At 51.5% G+C, this 15,826-nt stretch overlaps 1 protein-coding gene across 1 annotated transcript in view; it reads left to right on the forward strand.

Annotated features, from left to right (window-relative positions):
• The window catches only part of pelp1 (proline, glutamate and leucine rich protein 1), a 24,471-nt gene extending 9,537 nt beyond the window's left edge, over positions 1–14,934 (forward strand). The window contains exons 12-19 of the mRNA XM_068755702.1: positions 1,766–1,919; positions 2,172–2,325; positions 2,391–2,446; positions 4,464–4,597; positions 9,753–9,855; positions 10,917–12,455; positions 13,117–13,383; positions 14,456–14,934. Coding sequence (XP_068611803.1) covers positions 1,766–1,919; positions 2,172–2,325; positions 2,391–2,446; positions 4,464–4,597; positions 9,753–9,855; positions 10,917–12,455; positions 13,117–13,383; positions 14,456–14,563 — 2,515 coding nt within the window. The 3' untranslated portion in view covers positions 14,564–14,934. The remainder of the gene's footprint in view (positions 1–1,765; positions 1,920–2,171; positions 2,326–2,390; positions 2,447–4,463; positions 4,598–9,752; positions 9,856–10,916; positions 12,456–13,116; positions 13,384–14,455) is intronic.
• The last annotated feature ends 892 nt before the right edge of the window (positions 14,935–15,826 follow it).

The raw sequence follows: 15,826 nt of genomic DNA on the forward strand, positions 1-15,826 counted from the left end.
TATTTTTGGCAAACAGGAAAATCTAATAACTTTAGCTCGTTTACTGGACTGGTGATTGGATGAATATGAGACGATTTCGACCAATGAGAATGCTCGTGTAGTTTCACTTCACAAATCCAGGCGAGCAGCAGAAGGAATTCACGAGTTGTAGAACGACAACCGGGAGGGACTCGTCCTCCAGCCCTGTCCTCATGTCCTCCCTCACTACGTCCATGTGTCTTCTCCTGGGTCGTCCTCTAGTCCTGTCCTTTGCATCGTCCTCCCCAACACCAGCCACTCTCATGTCCTCCCTCACTACGTCCATGTCTCTTCTCCTGGGTCGTCCTCTAGTCCTGTCCTTTGCATCGTCCTCCCCAACACCAGCCACTCTCATGTCCTCCCTCACTACGTCCATGTCTCTTCTCCTGGGTCGTCCTCTAGTCCTGTCCTTTGCATCGTCCTCCCCAACACCAGCCACTCTCATGTCCTCCCTCGCTACGTCCATGTCTCTTCTCCTGGGTCGTCCTCTAGTCCTGTCCTTTGCATCGTCCTCCCCAACACCAGCCACTCTCATGTCCTCCCTCGCTACGTCCATGTCTCTTCTCCTGGGTCGTCCTCTAGTCCTGTCCTTTGCATCGTCCTCCCCAACACCAGCCACTCTCATGTCCTCCCTCACTACGTCCATGTCTCTTCTCCTGGGTCGTCCTCTAGTCCTGTCCTTTGCATCGTCCTCCCCAACACCAGCCACTCTCATGTCCTCCCTCGCTACGTCCATGTCTCTTCTCCTGGGTCGTCCTCTAGTCCTGTCCTTTGCATCGTCCTCCCCAACACCAGCCACTCTCATGTCCTCCCTCGCTACGTCCATGTCTCTTCTCCTGGGTCGTCCTCTAGTCCTGTCCTTTGCATCGTCCTCCCCAACACCAGCCACTCTCATGTCCTCCCTCACTACGTCCATGTCTCTTCTCCTGGGTCGTCCTCTAGTCCTGTCCTTTGCATCGTCCTCCCCAACACCAGCCCCTCTCATGAGGAGACGGCTCCGGGTGGGGACAGACTTGTAACGAGCGTCGTCTTCTGGCTGAAGGACGTCCCGTGACTGAAAGGGACGTCACCCTTTCAGTCACGGTGCATCGAGCTGCACCGAGCTGCGCCGAGCTGCGCCGAGCTGCACCGAGCTGCACCGAGCTGCACCGAGCTGCTCCGAGCTGCTCCGAGCTGCACCGAGCTGCACCGAGCTGCACCGAGCTGCACCGAGCTGCTCCGAGCTGCTCCGAGCTGCGCCGAGCTGCGCCGAGCTGCTCCGAGCTGCTCCGAGCTGCACCGAGCTGCTCCGAGCTGCTCCGAGCTGCACCGAGCTGCACCGAGCTGCACCGAGCTGCACCGAGCTGCACCGAGCTGCACCGAGCTGCACCGAGCTGCATCGAGCTGCATCGAGCTGCACCGAGCTGCGCCGAGCTGCATCGAGCTGCACCGAGCTGCATCGAGCTGCACCGAGCTACACCGAGCTGCTCCGAGCTGCTCCGAGCTGCACCGAGCTGCGCCGAGCTGCACCGAGCTGCGCCGAGCTGCCTGCTCTGTGCTTTGAGGCTTTTCTCCTTTCAGTTCGTATCTTATTAAGGAGGTTTATTGATCCGACACGCAATAATTAACCCTTGATTGGTTGTTGCCGCTGAAGAGACGTGGTCTCGGTCTTTAGCCTTGTCCTGACCAGACCGGCACTGGGAGACATTTGAATTGTGTCCCCCCCCCAGCTCTGTGCGGGTCTCGGTGAATTGTGTCCCCCCCCCAGCTCTGTGCGGGTCTCGGCGTATAGGACCTTAGAGCTGTGGCTGCAGGTGGCTGGAGCCTCCGCTAGCATTCTCCAGGGAGGCGGAGCTTCCCACGCGGAGCTGCTGTTCACCCACCTGCTCGGGGACATCACGCCGACGGCGGATTCGGTGAGGGTGAGTCCGGCTAGCGTCCGAGTGCGGCTTTGGGCCGCCCTGTAGCTTTGTGAAGCCCCGTCATGTCTCCTGTCCTGCAGTCCTGTAGCTTTGTGAATCCCCGTCATGTCTCCTGTCCTGCAGTCCTGTAGCTTTGTGAATCCCCGTCATGTCTCCTGTCCTGCAGTCCTGTAGCTTTGTGAATCCCCGTCATGTCTCCTGTCCTGCAGTCCTGTAGCTTTGTGAAGCCCCGTCATGTCTCCTGTCCTGCAGCTCAGGTTGGGGCCGTCGGCAGATGTCGTTCCTGGAGGAAAGCCGGGCCCACGGCGGACAAAATCTTTGGTCATAGCGGACCCGGCGGGGCCGTCGCAGCAGAAGAAGGGGGACCTCCTGGCTAATCACGATACCTGCCTCTCGGCCCTGCGGGGTGAGACGCCGCCTCGGCTCCAGTGCGTTGTGTCTCTGTCCCTCTGAGCGTTCTTTGTTCCTCAGCGTTGAGACACATCGTACAGACCAGTGGGGCCCTGCTGAAGGACGACGTACACAAGGTAAGCGTCAGGACCAACGACCTTTGCCCCCTCCTAGATGAGGCTAAGCTACGAATCCAGCTAGAAGGAATGACCTTTGCCCCCTCCTAGATGAGTCTAAACTACGAATCCAGCTAGAAGGAACGACCTTTGCCCCCTCCTAGATGAGTCTAAACTACGAATCCAGCTAGAAGGAACGACCTTTGCCCCCTCCTAGATGAGGCTAAGCTACGAATCCAGCTAGAAGGAATGACCTTTGCCCCCTCCTAGATGAGGCTAAACTACGAATCCAGCTAGAAGGAATGACCTTTGCCCCCTCCTAGATGAGGCTAAACTACGAATCCAGCTAGAAGGAATGACCTTTGCCCCCTCCTAGATGAGGCTAAACTACGAATCCAGCTAGAAGGAATGACCTTTGCCCCCTCCTAGATGAGGTAGAAACATTAACGTTGGATGACTGGATCTCAGAACAGTCAAACCGGATGGGTCCTGTGGGGACGCTGTTGAGGGACCGTCTTCATGGTCGTGCGGCTCTGTCGGATCGCTTCGTGTGAACACTCGGGTGTTTCTGGAGGATCTCTGGAGAACCCGGACTCTTGGTGCTGTTTATGGAGGTTTCTAGAGGGTCCTGTTCTAAACCTCTCTGGTTCCTGTCCTGTAGGATCACTTATGAAGATCTTGTTTCAAAGAGGAGATTCTCTGTCGTTATTGTTTCATTCGTCGATCAACCTTCCACAGCTTCACGACTCCACCGCTCGGATTCGTTCAGAAGTGAAGATTCAGGATCCTTTATTGTCATGAGAACATGATAAAATCGTGTGAAGGCCCTCATCGGAGCATAACGAAAAACAAAGTCTGTATGCAGAGAGGATGAGACACACAATCAAGCAAGCAGTGCAGAACAGCAACAGCAGCCCAGCGGGACAGGCCCAGAGCGTCCCCAGCGGGACAGGCCCAGAGCGTCCCCAGCGGGACAGGCCCAGAGCGTCCCCAGCGGGACAGGCCCAGAGCGTCCCCAGCGGGACAGGCCCAGAGCGTCCATTCCGAGTCCCAGATCGCTACAAGGGAACGACTGCTTTCACAGCTCGGGGGAAGAAGCTGTTCCTGAGCCTCGCTGTGCTGCTTCTTATTGTCCTGAACCGCCTCCCTGATGGGGGCGGGACAAACAGTCTGTGGCCCGGGTGGGTGGGGTCTGTGGCGATGCGTCTGGCCCTCCTCTGGACTCTGGAGGTGTAAACAGAGTCCAAATCAGGCAGACGGTGACCCACAATCCCCTGAGCTGTCCTCACCACCCGGGATAGGTCCTTCCTGTCCTGCGCCGTGCAGCTGCCGTCCCACACGGTCGCACTGAGACACAGGATGCTCTCTATCGTGGCCCGGTAGAAGTTCTCAAGCAGCACAGAGGAGAGTCCAGCCCGCTTCAGCTTCCTGAGGAAGAAGAGCCGTTGCTGGGCCTTCTTCACCAGGTGTCTGGTGTTGAGTGTCCAGGAGAGGTCAGAGGAGATGTGGATGCCCAGGAATTTAATGTTCTCCACACGCTCCACTGCTTCCCCTCGTATGCACAGGGGGGCGTGTTCAGTCCTCCTGGACCTCCTGTAGTCCACTATGACCTCCTTGGTCTTGCTGGTGTTCAGAACAAGGCTGTTACTCGAGCACCACAGCATCAGGTTCTGGACCTCCTCTCTGTAGTGGGTCTCATCGTTGTTGGAGATGTGACCCACCACGGTGGTGTCGTCAGCAAACTTCACAACCGGGTTTGTGGAGTGGATGCAGAGCAGTCGTGGGTGAAGAGGGTGAAGAAGTCTTCTTTGTGGCTGCTTGTAAATACTTGTAAATACTTGTAAATACTTGTAAATACTTGTAAATGCTTGTAAATACTTGTAAATACTTGTAAATACTTGTAAATGCTTGTAAATACTTGTAAATGCTTGTAAATACTTGTAAATACTTGTAAATGCTTGTAAATACTTGTAAATGCTTGTAAATACTTGTAAATACTTGTAAATACTTGTACTGCTGCTGTGCCCTTTCCTGACAGCGTCTCCATGACCTGGTGCTGCCGCTATGTGTGCGCCTTCAACAGCAGCAGTGCAGCAGCAGCGTTACCTGCGAGCCAGCAGGGGGCATCAGTGGGCAGTACAGCAGTGCCCTCACCCGTCGAGAACTGTACAGGTAACGCCTTCACTCCCCGGGGGGGGGGGCTCGCGCTTCACTACATTGTCATTTAGCAGAGACACAGTTGAGATAAAAATACAACACTGCAGTTCTCAACTACCGATACTTGTACAAGCGAGGGATAAAAATGAGAACGAGGGAGGAGACCAGCTGCTCTCAGAAGTGCTTGGGGGTCGTTCCACCGTTGGGTAACGAGGCGATGCTCATGAGGGGTAGCAGATCCGTCTGAAGACCACATCCTGGACCATCTCAGGCCGTTTCACCACACACACATGAGAAGGGTGCTGCAGTAGATGCTGCAGTTCAGAGCTTTATTGTCCCTCAAGGGGACATTTGGTTTGCAGCGGAGGACAACAACAACAGTAAGACAATCACAATGCACAGGACGACACGGAACATGTAAAGAACAACCTGGAAAAGATCAATGTGTCCTCTAATGGATAAAGTGCTGCTTAGCAGAGCAGACAGGTGAAGGTTAGTGCAGGTTGAGGACATTTACTGCACTTGGGACAAATACATTTAAATCTATCTCTTTATCCCGGGGAGTTTGTATCTCTGCCCAGAGCGTAGAAGAACAAACTCCTCCAAGAGAGGGTGATCAGAGCTGGGACAGGATGGACCGTCCTGATCAGAGCTGGGACAGGATGGACCGTCCTGATCAGAGCTGGACAGGATGGACCGTCCTGATCAGAGCTGGGACAGGATGGACCGTCCTGATCAGAGCTGGACCAGGATGGACCGTCCTGATCAGAGCTGGGACAGGATGGACCGTCCTGATCAGAGCTGGGACAGGATGGACCGTCCTGATCAGAGCTGGACCAGGATGGACCGTCCTGATCAGAGCTGGGACAGGATGGACCGTCCTGATCAGAGCTGGACAGGATGGACCGTCCTGATCAGAGCTGGACAGGATGGACCGTCCTGATCAGAGCTGGACAGGATGGACCGTCCTGATCAGAGCTGGGACAGGATGGACCGTCCTGATCAGAGCTGGGACAGGATGGACCGTCCTGATCAGAGCTGGGACAGGATGGACCGTCCTGATCAGAGCTGGACAGGATGGACCGTCCTGATCAGAGCTGGACAGGATGGACCGTCCTGATCAGAGCTGGGACAGGATGGACCGTCCTGATCAGAGCTGGACAGGATGGACCGTCCTGATCAGAGCTGGGACAGGATGGACCGTCCTGATCAGAGCTGGACAAACTGTTTTTGTTTTGCACTGTGAGATTTCCATACCAGGAAATTATACAGAAGGTTAAAATGGACTCGATAAAAGATTTATAAAATAAGACCTTCAAAGTTTTGTCCACATTAAAAGTGGACTCTAAGAGTCTCTGCAGACGCTTTTTGCAGATTGCAGCAGAGTTTTGGTCGTGCTTCAGCTCATAATCAATCACCGTTCCCGGTACTTGTATGACTCGACTGCCTCGACCAGAGAGCCCTCGACTGCAGTTGGTTGGTTGAGTTTGATGTTTTCCTGAAGTCGATAGCCATGTCTTTAGTTTTGTTCGTGTTCAGCTTGAGGAGGTCGTCGCACCGCTCCCATGCTCGACTTCACCATCCTGGAGCAGACTGTTAAAACAGTTAAATAATAATGGGGGCAGGACACACCCCTGAGCCGCTTCTGGGATAGAGCACCATTAGCCTAACTGACTGGGGTCTACATGTTAAAGTCCAGTACCCATTTTACTAAACCTGCATCTAGATCAAAAGTGGACAGTAGTTTACGAGCTAAAACGTGTGGTTGAATTGTGTTAAAAGCTGACGAGAAATCTACAAATAAAAGCCTTGCATGAGTTTTAGTGCCCTCAAGATGCTTGTACAGGTAATTAAGCAAGGAGGCAGTAGCATCCTCCACCCCTCTATTAGCCCGATATGCAAATCACATGGGGTCGAGCAGGCCCTGAACCTGGTTGGTCAAAATGTCTTCAACCAAACGCTCTAGACTTTTCATCACTGTGGAGGTGAGAGCTACCGGCCTAAGGTCATTGAGCTCCTTAGGGTGTTTGTTCTTGGCCACGGGCACAACAATAGACTCCTCCCACAGTCTCGGTACCTTGTGCTGGATCAGTGATGAGTTAAAAAGATCGGTAAAAATAAAACATAACTGATCCGCACAAACTTTGAGACATTTACGTGTGATCATGTCAGGCCCACAGCTCTTCCTGATCTTACATTTATGGAACATGGAGCTGACAGAATGGGCACTGATTACAGGCTGGGGGGAGGTAAGACACTCACTCAGCTCTAAAAACAAGTCACCATGTACATCTGTAAAATCATGTTCACCATTAAAACGTAGATAACAATCATTCAGTGCATTTTTGAGCTCTGAATTTGAATTAAAACCATCAATGGTGATTGATTGATTACTTTTTCGGCCTGGCTCGTCATGGCTTTCATACCATCCCACACTGCTTTTAGTTCATTGCTGTGGAATCTCTCCTCTACTCTAGTTTTATATTGTAGCTTAGCCCTCTTAATTTCGTATCTAACCTCTTTTTTAGCTTCTCCCTTATCTCCATCATGACAATGCAAAAGGCATCATGTTTCTTGTGCAGTGCGTCCTTCACTGCCTTATTCAACCAAGGTTTGTGATTAGCAAACACCTTCACCTGTTTAGTGGGGATGATTGTGTCTTTTAGATAAAGAATATACGAGGAAATTACGTCAACCTCATCAAGATCAGTATCTGAGCGACCAAAAACATTCCAGTCTGTGCTTTCAAGAGCTCCTTTGAGCTCCTCAACAGCGTTTCCAGTCCACATCTCCACTTCTCTGGGGCAGCTTTAGTCCTTTTCAGGAGGAGTAAGGTAGATGGTATTATGATTGTTCAATCAGGAGATATACTGATAAAGGTTGCTCATCGATTTCAGGTTGCACTGATTGAAGTCACCATTGAAGCGAGGAGCATCAGGAGAGATGGACCGTAACCGTTCCGTAGCGTTACGGCCAGTGGCCACTGCGTTCTTCATGCTGGCTTTGGGGTGAATGTCCACAGGAGGAGACAGAAGGGGCGCACTGACACAGACAGCAGCTAGATGTCCTCAGTGCACACAGTCTCTCTGACAGCGATGCTCTTATACCACCGCTGGTTGACGTAGAGGCAGACCCCCCCCCCTTGGGATTTCCCTGTGACGCTGAGAGTTGGGTCCAGGTCCAGGTCCTCTGGAGTGAGCCAGGTCTCGGTGAAAGCCATGATGCGTGCGTCTCCGAGTAACGTTGGCTTGGATCTCGTCGACCTTATTCCTGATGGACTGGTCGTTGCAGAGTAGAATCAAGGGGGGGGGGGGCTATACGGTGGAGATCCAGACGCTTCAGTCTCTGTCTGACTCCTCCCCGTCTTCCCTGTTTCCGCACTTTGCAGTTTTTATTCCGTGTATTAAAATACTCACGGTACCCCGGTATTAGACGGTACCCCGCTATTAGACGGTCTTCCGTAAGTAGGTCCAGATGTGGCTGTGGCGGCTGTTGATCCCTTAGAGCCAGTCAATCAATGCTTTGTTCAGAAGTAAATGGACTTTGCTTATATACTGCTTTTCTTCACCATCATGGCGTCCAGAGTTCTTTACTCTCATTCACCCATTCACACACTCCTACACCAATTGGTAGCTGCTGGCTTCCAAGCTTCTGCCAGGCCCACTGGGAGCAGTTTAGGTTTCAGGGTCTTGACTAAGGACATGTCGACAGTTGGAGACGGAACTTGAGCCGCCGACCTGTCAGACAGAACATCAATAAAAAAAAGAACATTGGCTTCACAAGTCTGAGTTAAAATGCCAGAGACATCCATCCATCTTCTTCAGCTTACCCATGGCCAGATTTCTAGACATCCCATTCCCAGACATCTCCTCCAGCTCTTCCAAGGGAGATCCTGGTCCTAGGCCAGCCGATAGTCTTTCTATGAGAGTGAGAGTTGAAGACATGCCAATTCTGTTCGGCCTCCGACCAGCTTGCCACCAGGTGGTGATCGGTTGGTAGCTCCGCCCTTCTCTTCACCCGAGTGTCCAAGATGCGCTGCCAGAGGTTTGATGACAACACCAAAGTCAATAATTGACTGCCAGGCTAGGGTGTCCTGGTGCCATGTGCACTTAATGAAATCCCTGTTTTTGTTATGGACAAACTGTGACTAGCACAGAAGTCCGACAACAGAACGCCACTGGCGTTCAGTCGGGGAGGCCGTCGATCCCAATCATCCCCCTCCAACGCTCACTGTCGTTGCCCACGTGAGAGTTGAAATCACCCAGAAGAACAATGAAGTCCCCAGTTGGAGCACTATCCAGTACCCCTCCCAGGGACTCCAAGAAGGCCGGATACTCTGCACTGCTGTTCGGCTCGTAGGCCGAAACAACAGCGAATCACCTGTCCCTAACCCAAAGGCGCAGGGAAGCGACCGTCTCATTCACCGGGGTAAACTCCAACACATGGCAGCTGAGCTGTGGGGCTATAAGCAAGCCCACACCAGCCCGCCACCTCTCACCGTGGGAAATGACAGAGAAATGTATAGTCCAGCCCCACTTGGGGGGTCGGGTACCAGAGCCCAAGCTCTGGGTGGAGGCGAGCCCAACTATATTTAGAAAGCACTTCTCAACCTCAGTCACGAGCTCTGGCTCCTTCTCCTCCAGCAAGATGGCATTCCATGTCCCGAGAGCTAGTCTCTGTGTCTGGGGATCGGGTCTGAGAGCCCACATGTAAGGAGAGGCGAGTCCCATCAATCAAAGTGTTCTGAAGATACGGTACACATGAATCCAAACGAATGATGCAGAGTTCATTCAGACTTTAATCAGACATTTAGGGCACTTTCACACTTGATCAGTCTGGACTTCCACAAAGGTCAGGAACCTCCCCCAGATCAAGAACTGGATCACACCCTGACCTTGGCCTGACAAGGTGATCTTGGTCCAGATTAGCAAGTACAGGACTCGAAGACTGTTGCGTTTTAAGTGTATCTATAAAACCCCTCAAGACTACCTCAACCTCATCTGCTTTATTCCTCCTCACTGCTGACGATGTGCCAGAATCCACCATTGTCGTTCACAGCCTTTCATTTTACGGTGGACCTGTCCCTAAATGTGCATGAGGAAGTATCCAATTTGATGTGTGTTTTTGAGCAATATGAGAAAATAAAAACTGCTGCTGCTTTGATTTTCAGGTTATTGTTGGCCCTGGTTCTTGTCCCTGCGCCCTGTTGGCCTCCACCTCTGACTTGTGCTGTGTCCGTCCTCAGTGTCGGACGCACCGACCGCAACCTCAAGGTAACTGTTCCGAGCGAGTTCCAAAGAGTTTTAATGTAAAGCTCAAATCAGGCGGGTTGTTTAGATGTCATTGGACAGGAAACTAAGGTAAATACAGACCTAAGCTTCCAAGCTGAAGGTGTTGAGTTCATCAAAGCCCATTTCCTTTAGGTAAAAAGTACCTTGTACCTTGTACTTCTTTTTTAGTACCACCTATGTTGCCTCTCTAAGTGACAGCAGGCACTGAATGGTCGTGTGAAACATTACAGACCACTATGGCACCAAACAGCCGCCCACACAACGTTTAGGTAGTAGCAGCTACGCTCAGGTCCATAACTATCGGGACATCAATCAAACGATCATCTTTTTGGCTCTACACACCACCACAATGAATTGAAGATTGGCTTCAACTGCACTTTTACCTGTAATGTGAGGGCATTGACATCAGGTGAACGGTGTAGAACACCCCCCCAAAAAACAAAACTGTTTCTGTATGTGCTGGTATAGCCCACGTTTTAAGGAACAAAAAGTCAGTGTACCTGCAACTCAAAATCTAATTCATAGACAGGTGTGGGCTATTCTGTGACTATTTCATCATTAATTAAACTATGAAAAGGTCTGGGGTTGATTCAGGATGTGAAATCTGTTCCTGTCAACTCTCAACATGAGATCCACAGAGCTGTCCGCTATCCGTGAAACAAGCCATCGTTGTGCTGAAAGGTTCAAACAGACCTAGCAGATGGATAGCAACAACATTAGGCGTGGCCAAATCAAGTGTTTGGACCATTCTGGAATGAAAATAAGAACGCATTGGTGAAGCCTGCTGCACCCAAGGACCCGGAGGCCATGGGAAACACCTGTGGGGACAGAAAAGTTATTTTCCTTGCATCCATCCATTGTCTTGTCGATGAGATGGATTTCGGCATCCATTGAACATGGCCTCACTTGGTATAAGAGGTGTGTTAAATTAAATGTAACCATGGCAACAGTGTTTCATGCTGTTTCTGAGGAGAGATGGTAGAAAACGGAATGCTAGTACATTGTGTCCTTTGTTTCAATCAGCCACCTTGTTGTCTTCCCAGGTCTCCACCTTCTGTACCGAGGCTCTCGCTGTTTGTAACGCCTTACTTCACCCCCGCATTCCATCTATTGCCCTCCCCTTACCACCCCTCACCTTAAAACCCTCTCCCCCTGCTCCAGTTCTCCCCTCCTCCCACGGCCCTACCACCGGACTAACTTTGCCAACCCTCCTCGGAGGCCCTACGCCTGGTACCACCTTTCCCACCCGACACTCCCTTGGCCTGGGCCCAACTTCCCTGCTGGGTTCTCTGGAGAACCACCTCTCATTGGTTCCGGGACTACCAGGCCAGACCCCTACCGCAGGAGAAATTATTCTGTCGCCTCATGCACACCACCAGCAGGACGCCGTCGCAATGGGCCCTCCAGAAGGGCAGAGACCCGTGTTTGTCCGCTACGACAGAGAGGAGGTGGAAGACGTTGAGATTTCTCTGGCCAGCGACTCGGATGACAGTGTGGTCATCGTTCCGGCAGGGATGCTCAATATGGAGAACCAGCAAGAGGAGACGGCCGCAGCAAACCCTCAGGCCATGGCTTCTGCTGGGTCGGGAGATGCTCCGGCCACGCTGGTGGAAGGAGAATCTGTTACCATGGTCCCCACCACGGCAACAACAACCACTGGAGACGGAGCCGCGCTCCCCAACGACCTCGCAACCTCGTCACCCCTACTCACCACCACCACCATCCCAATTAACTCCTTCCCTCCTCCCAGTGCCACTGTGGTCTCCCTGGTTCCACCTCTGAACTCAGCCTCTCTCACCACGTCTCCTAGTGGTTTGGGGGAGTCACTTCCTGGAAGACCTCAGCTCCAACAGATGCTGATGCAACCCTCCGCCACCGGCCAGGCCGGCTCCTTAAGCCTGCCTCTCCAGATTCACCAGCTGAGCCAGCAAGGACGTCACCTCCACCAGCACCAACAACCACCTGCCAGCAATGTTGACTCGGGTATTATCAACATCAACAGTTCAGATGATGAGGAGGAAGAAGAGGAGGATGATGAGGAGCTGGATGAAGAGGAGGAAGAGGAAGGGATGGATGAGGATGAGGAAGATGTGAGTGAGTTTGGTGACGAGGAATTTTATGACGGAGAGGAATATGAGGATTTTGATGAAGAGGGGGAAGAACTGGATGAAGAGGAGGAAGAGGAGAATGGCGATATACCTCCACTGGAAGGAGAAGAGGACCAGGCTGGAGAGGAAGGGATAGAGGAGGGAAAGGTGCTCCGAGCAGCAGTGGATGAAGGAGAAGTGGAAGGTGGGATAGAGGAGATCCAGACCAACCGAGTGCTGCTCAGAGAGGAGAGGATCAAGGTGCCAGAGGTTGAGAGTATCGGGGTGCTGGAGGAGGATGAAAGTGAAAGGATGGATGACCCAACCATGCCACAGATCCTGTGTGTCACTGGAGGAGCGCTGGAAGAGAGAGAGGAGCTTGAGGAGGGGGTAGGGGGGGGAGAAGAAGCGCTCCAGGAAGAGGCAAGCTCATATGAACAAGGAGCCAATGAGACTGAGCCCGAGGTCACCTCCACAGCCACGAAGAATCAAAAGGTCAGCCACTGGAGAGTCTGATCTTTGAGTACGGATGCAGGAGAGCAGGCGCGGCGGCATTTGGCTTTATTTCTACCAGTAGTGTACAGAGTAAATGAAATGTTGAACCAATAGAGGATAAAAAGGGCACCTACAGTGGAGCCCTGTGGGACTCCTAATGGAGGACCAGCCTTCTGCTCAGGTAAGACCTGAACCGTTTCAAGTCAACAGGCAAGAGCGTGTCATGCGGCAGGACAAGGTGGACTTTGTCCTCTCAGGCCCTAAAACCAGACTCATCAATCAGAACCAGCGTTTTGGTGACAGTCGGTCAGGAATTGAAAGCCGGTTTAAGAAGACCTTTGGAATGGGACCTGAGCGATCGGTTACCGGTTGCTGGGTAGTGTGGGTGTAGGCTGGGGGGGGTTGCTGATTATGAAAGGGTGTGTCAGAGGGGCAAGTTATGAGATTAATGGGAGGAGCCACCCAACGAGGGTAAGAATGAACAGACCAGTGAGCCCCCGGGGAATGTTCAGTCTGATGTTCTCAACAGTCCTTAAACCCCCCCATCTGTGCACTTAGTTTGGGACACACCTGGCACTGAGGGTGAGGGTGATAATGGAACAGTATTAGTGTTACTACAAAACTGAGAGCTGTACCAGAACCTGCCTCTTCTACTCAACAGGAGGCACAGGAAGATTATGTGAGCAATGACCTGCCATCAGGTGATCAGGAGGAGGAGCCAGCTGCCGGTCAAGAGGGAAGTACACTACCTGCAGATCCAGAAACCTCCACACGCCAGAGTCCAGAGAGCCTCCAGGAGATCGATGCCGAGGAGGGCGACGAAAGAAAGACAGAACAACAGGGTGATGAAGAGGAGGGCAAGGGTGTGAAGAGGAAGAGAGAGGCATTCGTAGAAGAAGGGGCGGGGCAAAGCACTGAAAAGAAAAAGGTAAAAGTTCAGCAGGACGTCCTGAAAAACACTTGAGGATCACAGCAGATGGTCTTCCTGAACCCAACTTCAGCATCAGTGGAGCATCACAGCTGGTTACCGTGGTTACTAACATGCACACGTCGCAGACATGCTGGTTACCATGGTTACTAACATGCACACGTCGCAGACGTGCTGGTTACCCTTGGTTACTAACATGCACACGTCAGACATGCTGGTTACCGTGGTTACTAACATGCACACGTCACAGGCGTGCTGGTTACCGTGGTTACTAACATGCACACGTCACAGGCGTGCTGGTTACCATGGTTACTAACGTGCACACGTCACAGGGTGCTGGTTACCATGGTTACTAACATGCACAATCTGCAGACGTGCTGGTTACCATGGTTACTAACATGCACACGTCACAGGGTGCTGGTTACCATGGTTGCTAACATGCACACGTCACAGGCGTGCTGGTTACCGTGGTTACTAACATGCACACGTCACAGGCGTGCTGGTTACCATGGTTACTAACATGCACACGCCACAGGGTGCTGGTTACCATGGTTACTAACATGCACAATCTGCAGACGTGCTGGTTACCATGGTTACTAACATGCACACGTCACAGGCGTGCTGGTTACCATGGTTACTAACATGCACACGTCACAGGGTGCTGGTTACCATGGTTACTAACATGCACAATCTGCAGACGTGCTGGTTACCATGGTTACTAACATGCACACGTCACAGGGTGCTGGTTACCATGGTTACTAACATGCGCACGTCACAGGCGTGCTGGTTACCATGGTTACTAACATGCACACGTCACAGGCGTGCTGGTTACCATGGTTACTAACATGCACACATCGCAGACATGCTGGTTACCGTGGTTACTAACATGCACGCGTCACAGGCGTGCTGGTTACCGTGGTTACACATAAACAAATGTTCAGGTTTGTTCAGCTGTAGCTGAATGGCCATCACTCTTAATGAGGACCTCTACAGGACATGAATGTTTGTGTGACCCAGAATGCACTCTGCTTGGCGCTCACCCTTCGTCTCTGTGTCCGTCTCTGTCTCCTAGATGGACGATGACGCCATGGCTTCCATGTTGGCTGATTTTGTTGCCTGTCCACCGGATGAGGAAGATGGCGCTTCTGGATCCGACCATCATAAACATGCTCCGGTTTGAACTCGTGTGCGTTCGCTGCGTCGTTAGCTCACCGTCCAGCGGTTATTTGCTTTACTTTGAAAAAATTATGTTTGTCCAATTTTGTGTTTTTGTCTTTCTTCAAACGACGTCAACTTCAAGCTACAAAATCTAGAGTGTGGATTCATGAGGAGGGCAGTGCTCAAGCATCTCTATGTGGAGGCAGGATTCAAACCACTGACTCTGGAGGCGGGGTCTGACTAATCAGCTGTCTCGTAGAACCTTTTTTACATTAACGGTGACGGTCTTGCCCGTGATGATGTCATACATAGTTTAGACTCCGCTCATTTGCATGGATTTAAATGTTTTGTTGTCGCTGTCTCATGCTTCATTATAAAAGGTCAAATATGAAATAGTTTCGTCTAAATTTGTTCTCATCCACTGATTACATGGCAATGATTACAGGCAGGGTCTCCTGCAATAGCTCAGATGCTACCAGCAGTATCAGCTGAAGTCAGCGCCCCCTATGGGTGAGGGCATTCTAATTGAAAAGCACCCAGGATGACTGATGGAACCTCAGATTGGGCTCGGGAGGTTCTGGGTGGGATGGCCAGTTGGATCCAGTGGTTCCTGTGGAAACACTGACTGGGAATTTTGAATATCAAATATGCTTTTCACGAGTAGCTGCTGAAATATTTTGCTATGTTTGTGTCATTTAATTGTTATTATGCCTTCAATGAAAGGACTCAACATTTGAGGTTAAACATTTAGAAACATCTACGACAGCGTTGAAGTGAATCACAGTGGGAGCATCTCAATCAATCAATCAAATCTTTATTTCAGACAAATAAACACAGTAGGACTATAAACATAAACATATAAGACAAGCGTCTCAGCTGAGCATGAACGGCGTTAACCCGACACCACAGAACATCTCACTGGGCTTCCTGAGAAGTATCCGCATGCAGTCATTGTACGCAACCTTTAACTTCTGTAGACTGGCCTGTTCGTACCTGACCCACAAGGGGGCAGTATAGACCTTTAACTTCTGTAGACTGGCCTGTTCGTACCTGACCCACAAGGGGGCAGTATAGACCTTTAACTTCTGTAGACTGGCCTGTTCGTACCTGACCCACAAGGGGGCAGTATAGACCTTCAACTTCTTAGGCTGGCCAGCGGGAAGGAGATGTCCTCTAGCAGGAAGGAATTGTTCTCTAGCAGGAAGGAGATGTTCTCTAGCAGGAAGGAGATGTTCTCTAGCAGGAAGGAAATGTTCTCGAGCAGGAAGGAAATGTTCTATACCAG

The sequence above is a fragment of the Brachionichthys hirsutus genome, chromosome 23, assembly GCF_040956055.1.
Source record: "Brachionichthys hirsutus isolate HB-005 chromosome 23, CSIRO-AGI_Bhir_v1, whole genome shotgun sequence".
NCBI classification, from domain to species: domain Eukaryota; kingdom Metazoa; phylum Chordata; class Actinopteri; order Lophiiformes; family Brachionichthyidae; genus Brachionichthys; species Brachionichthys hirsutus.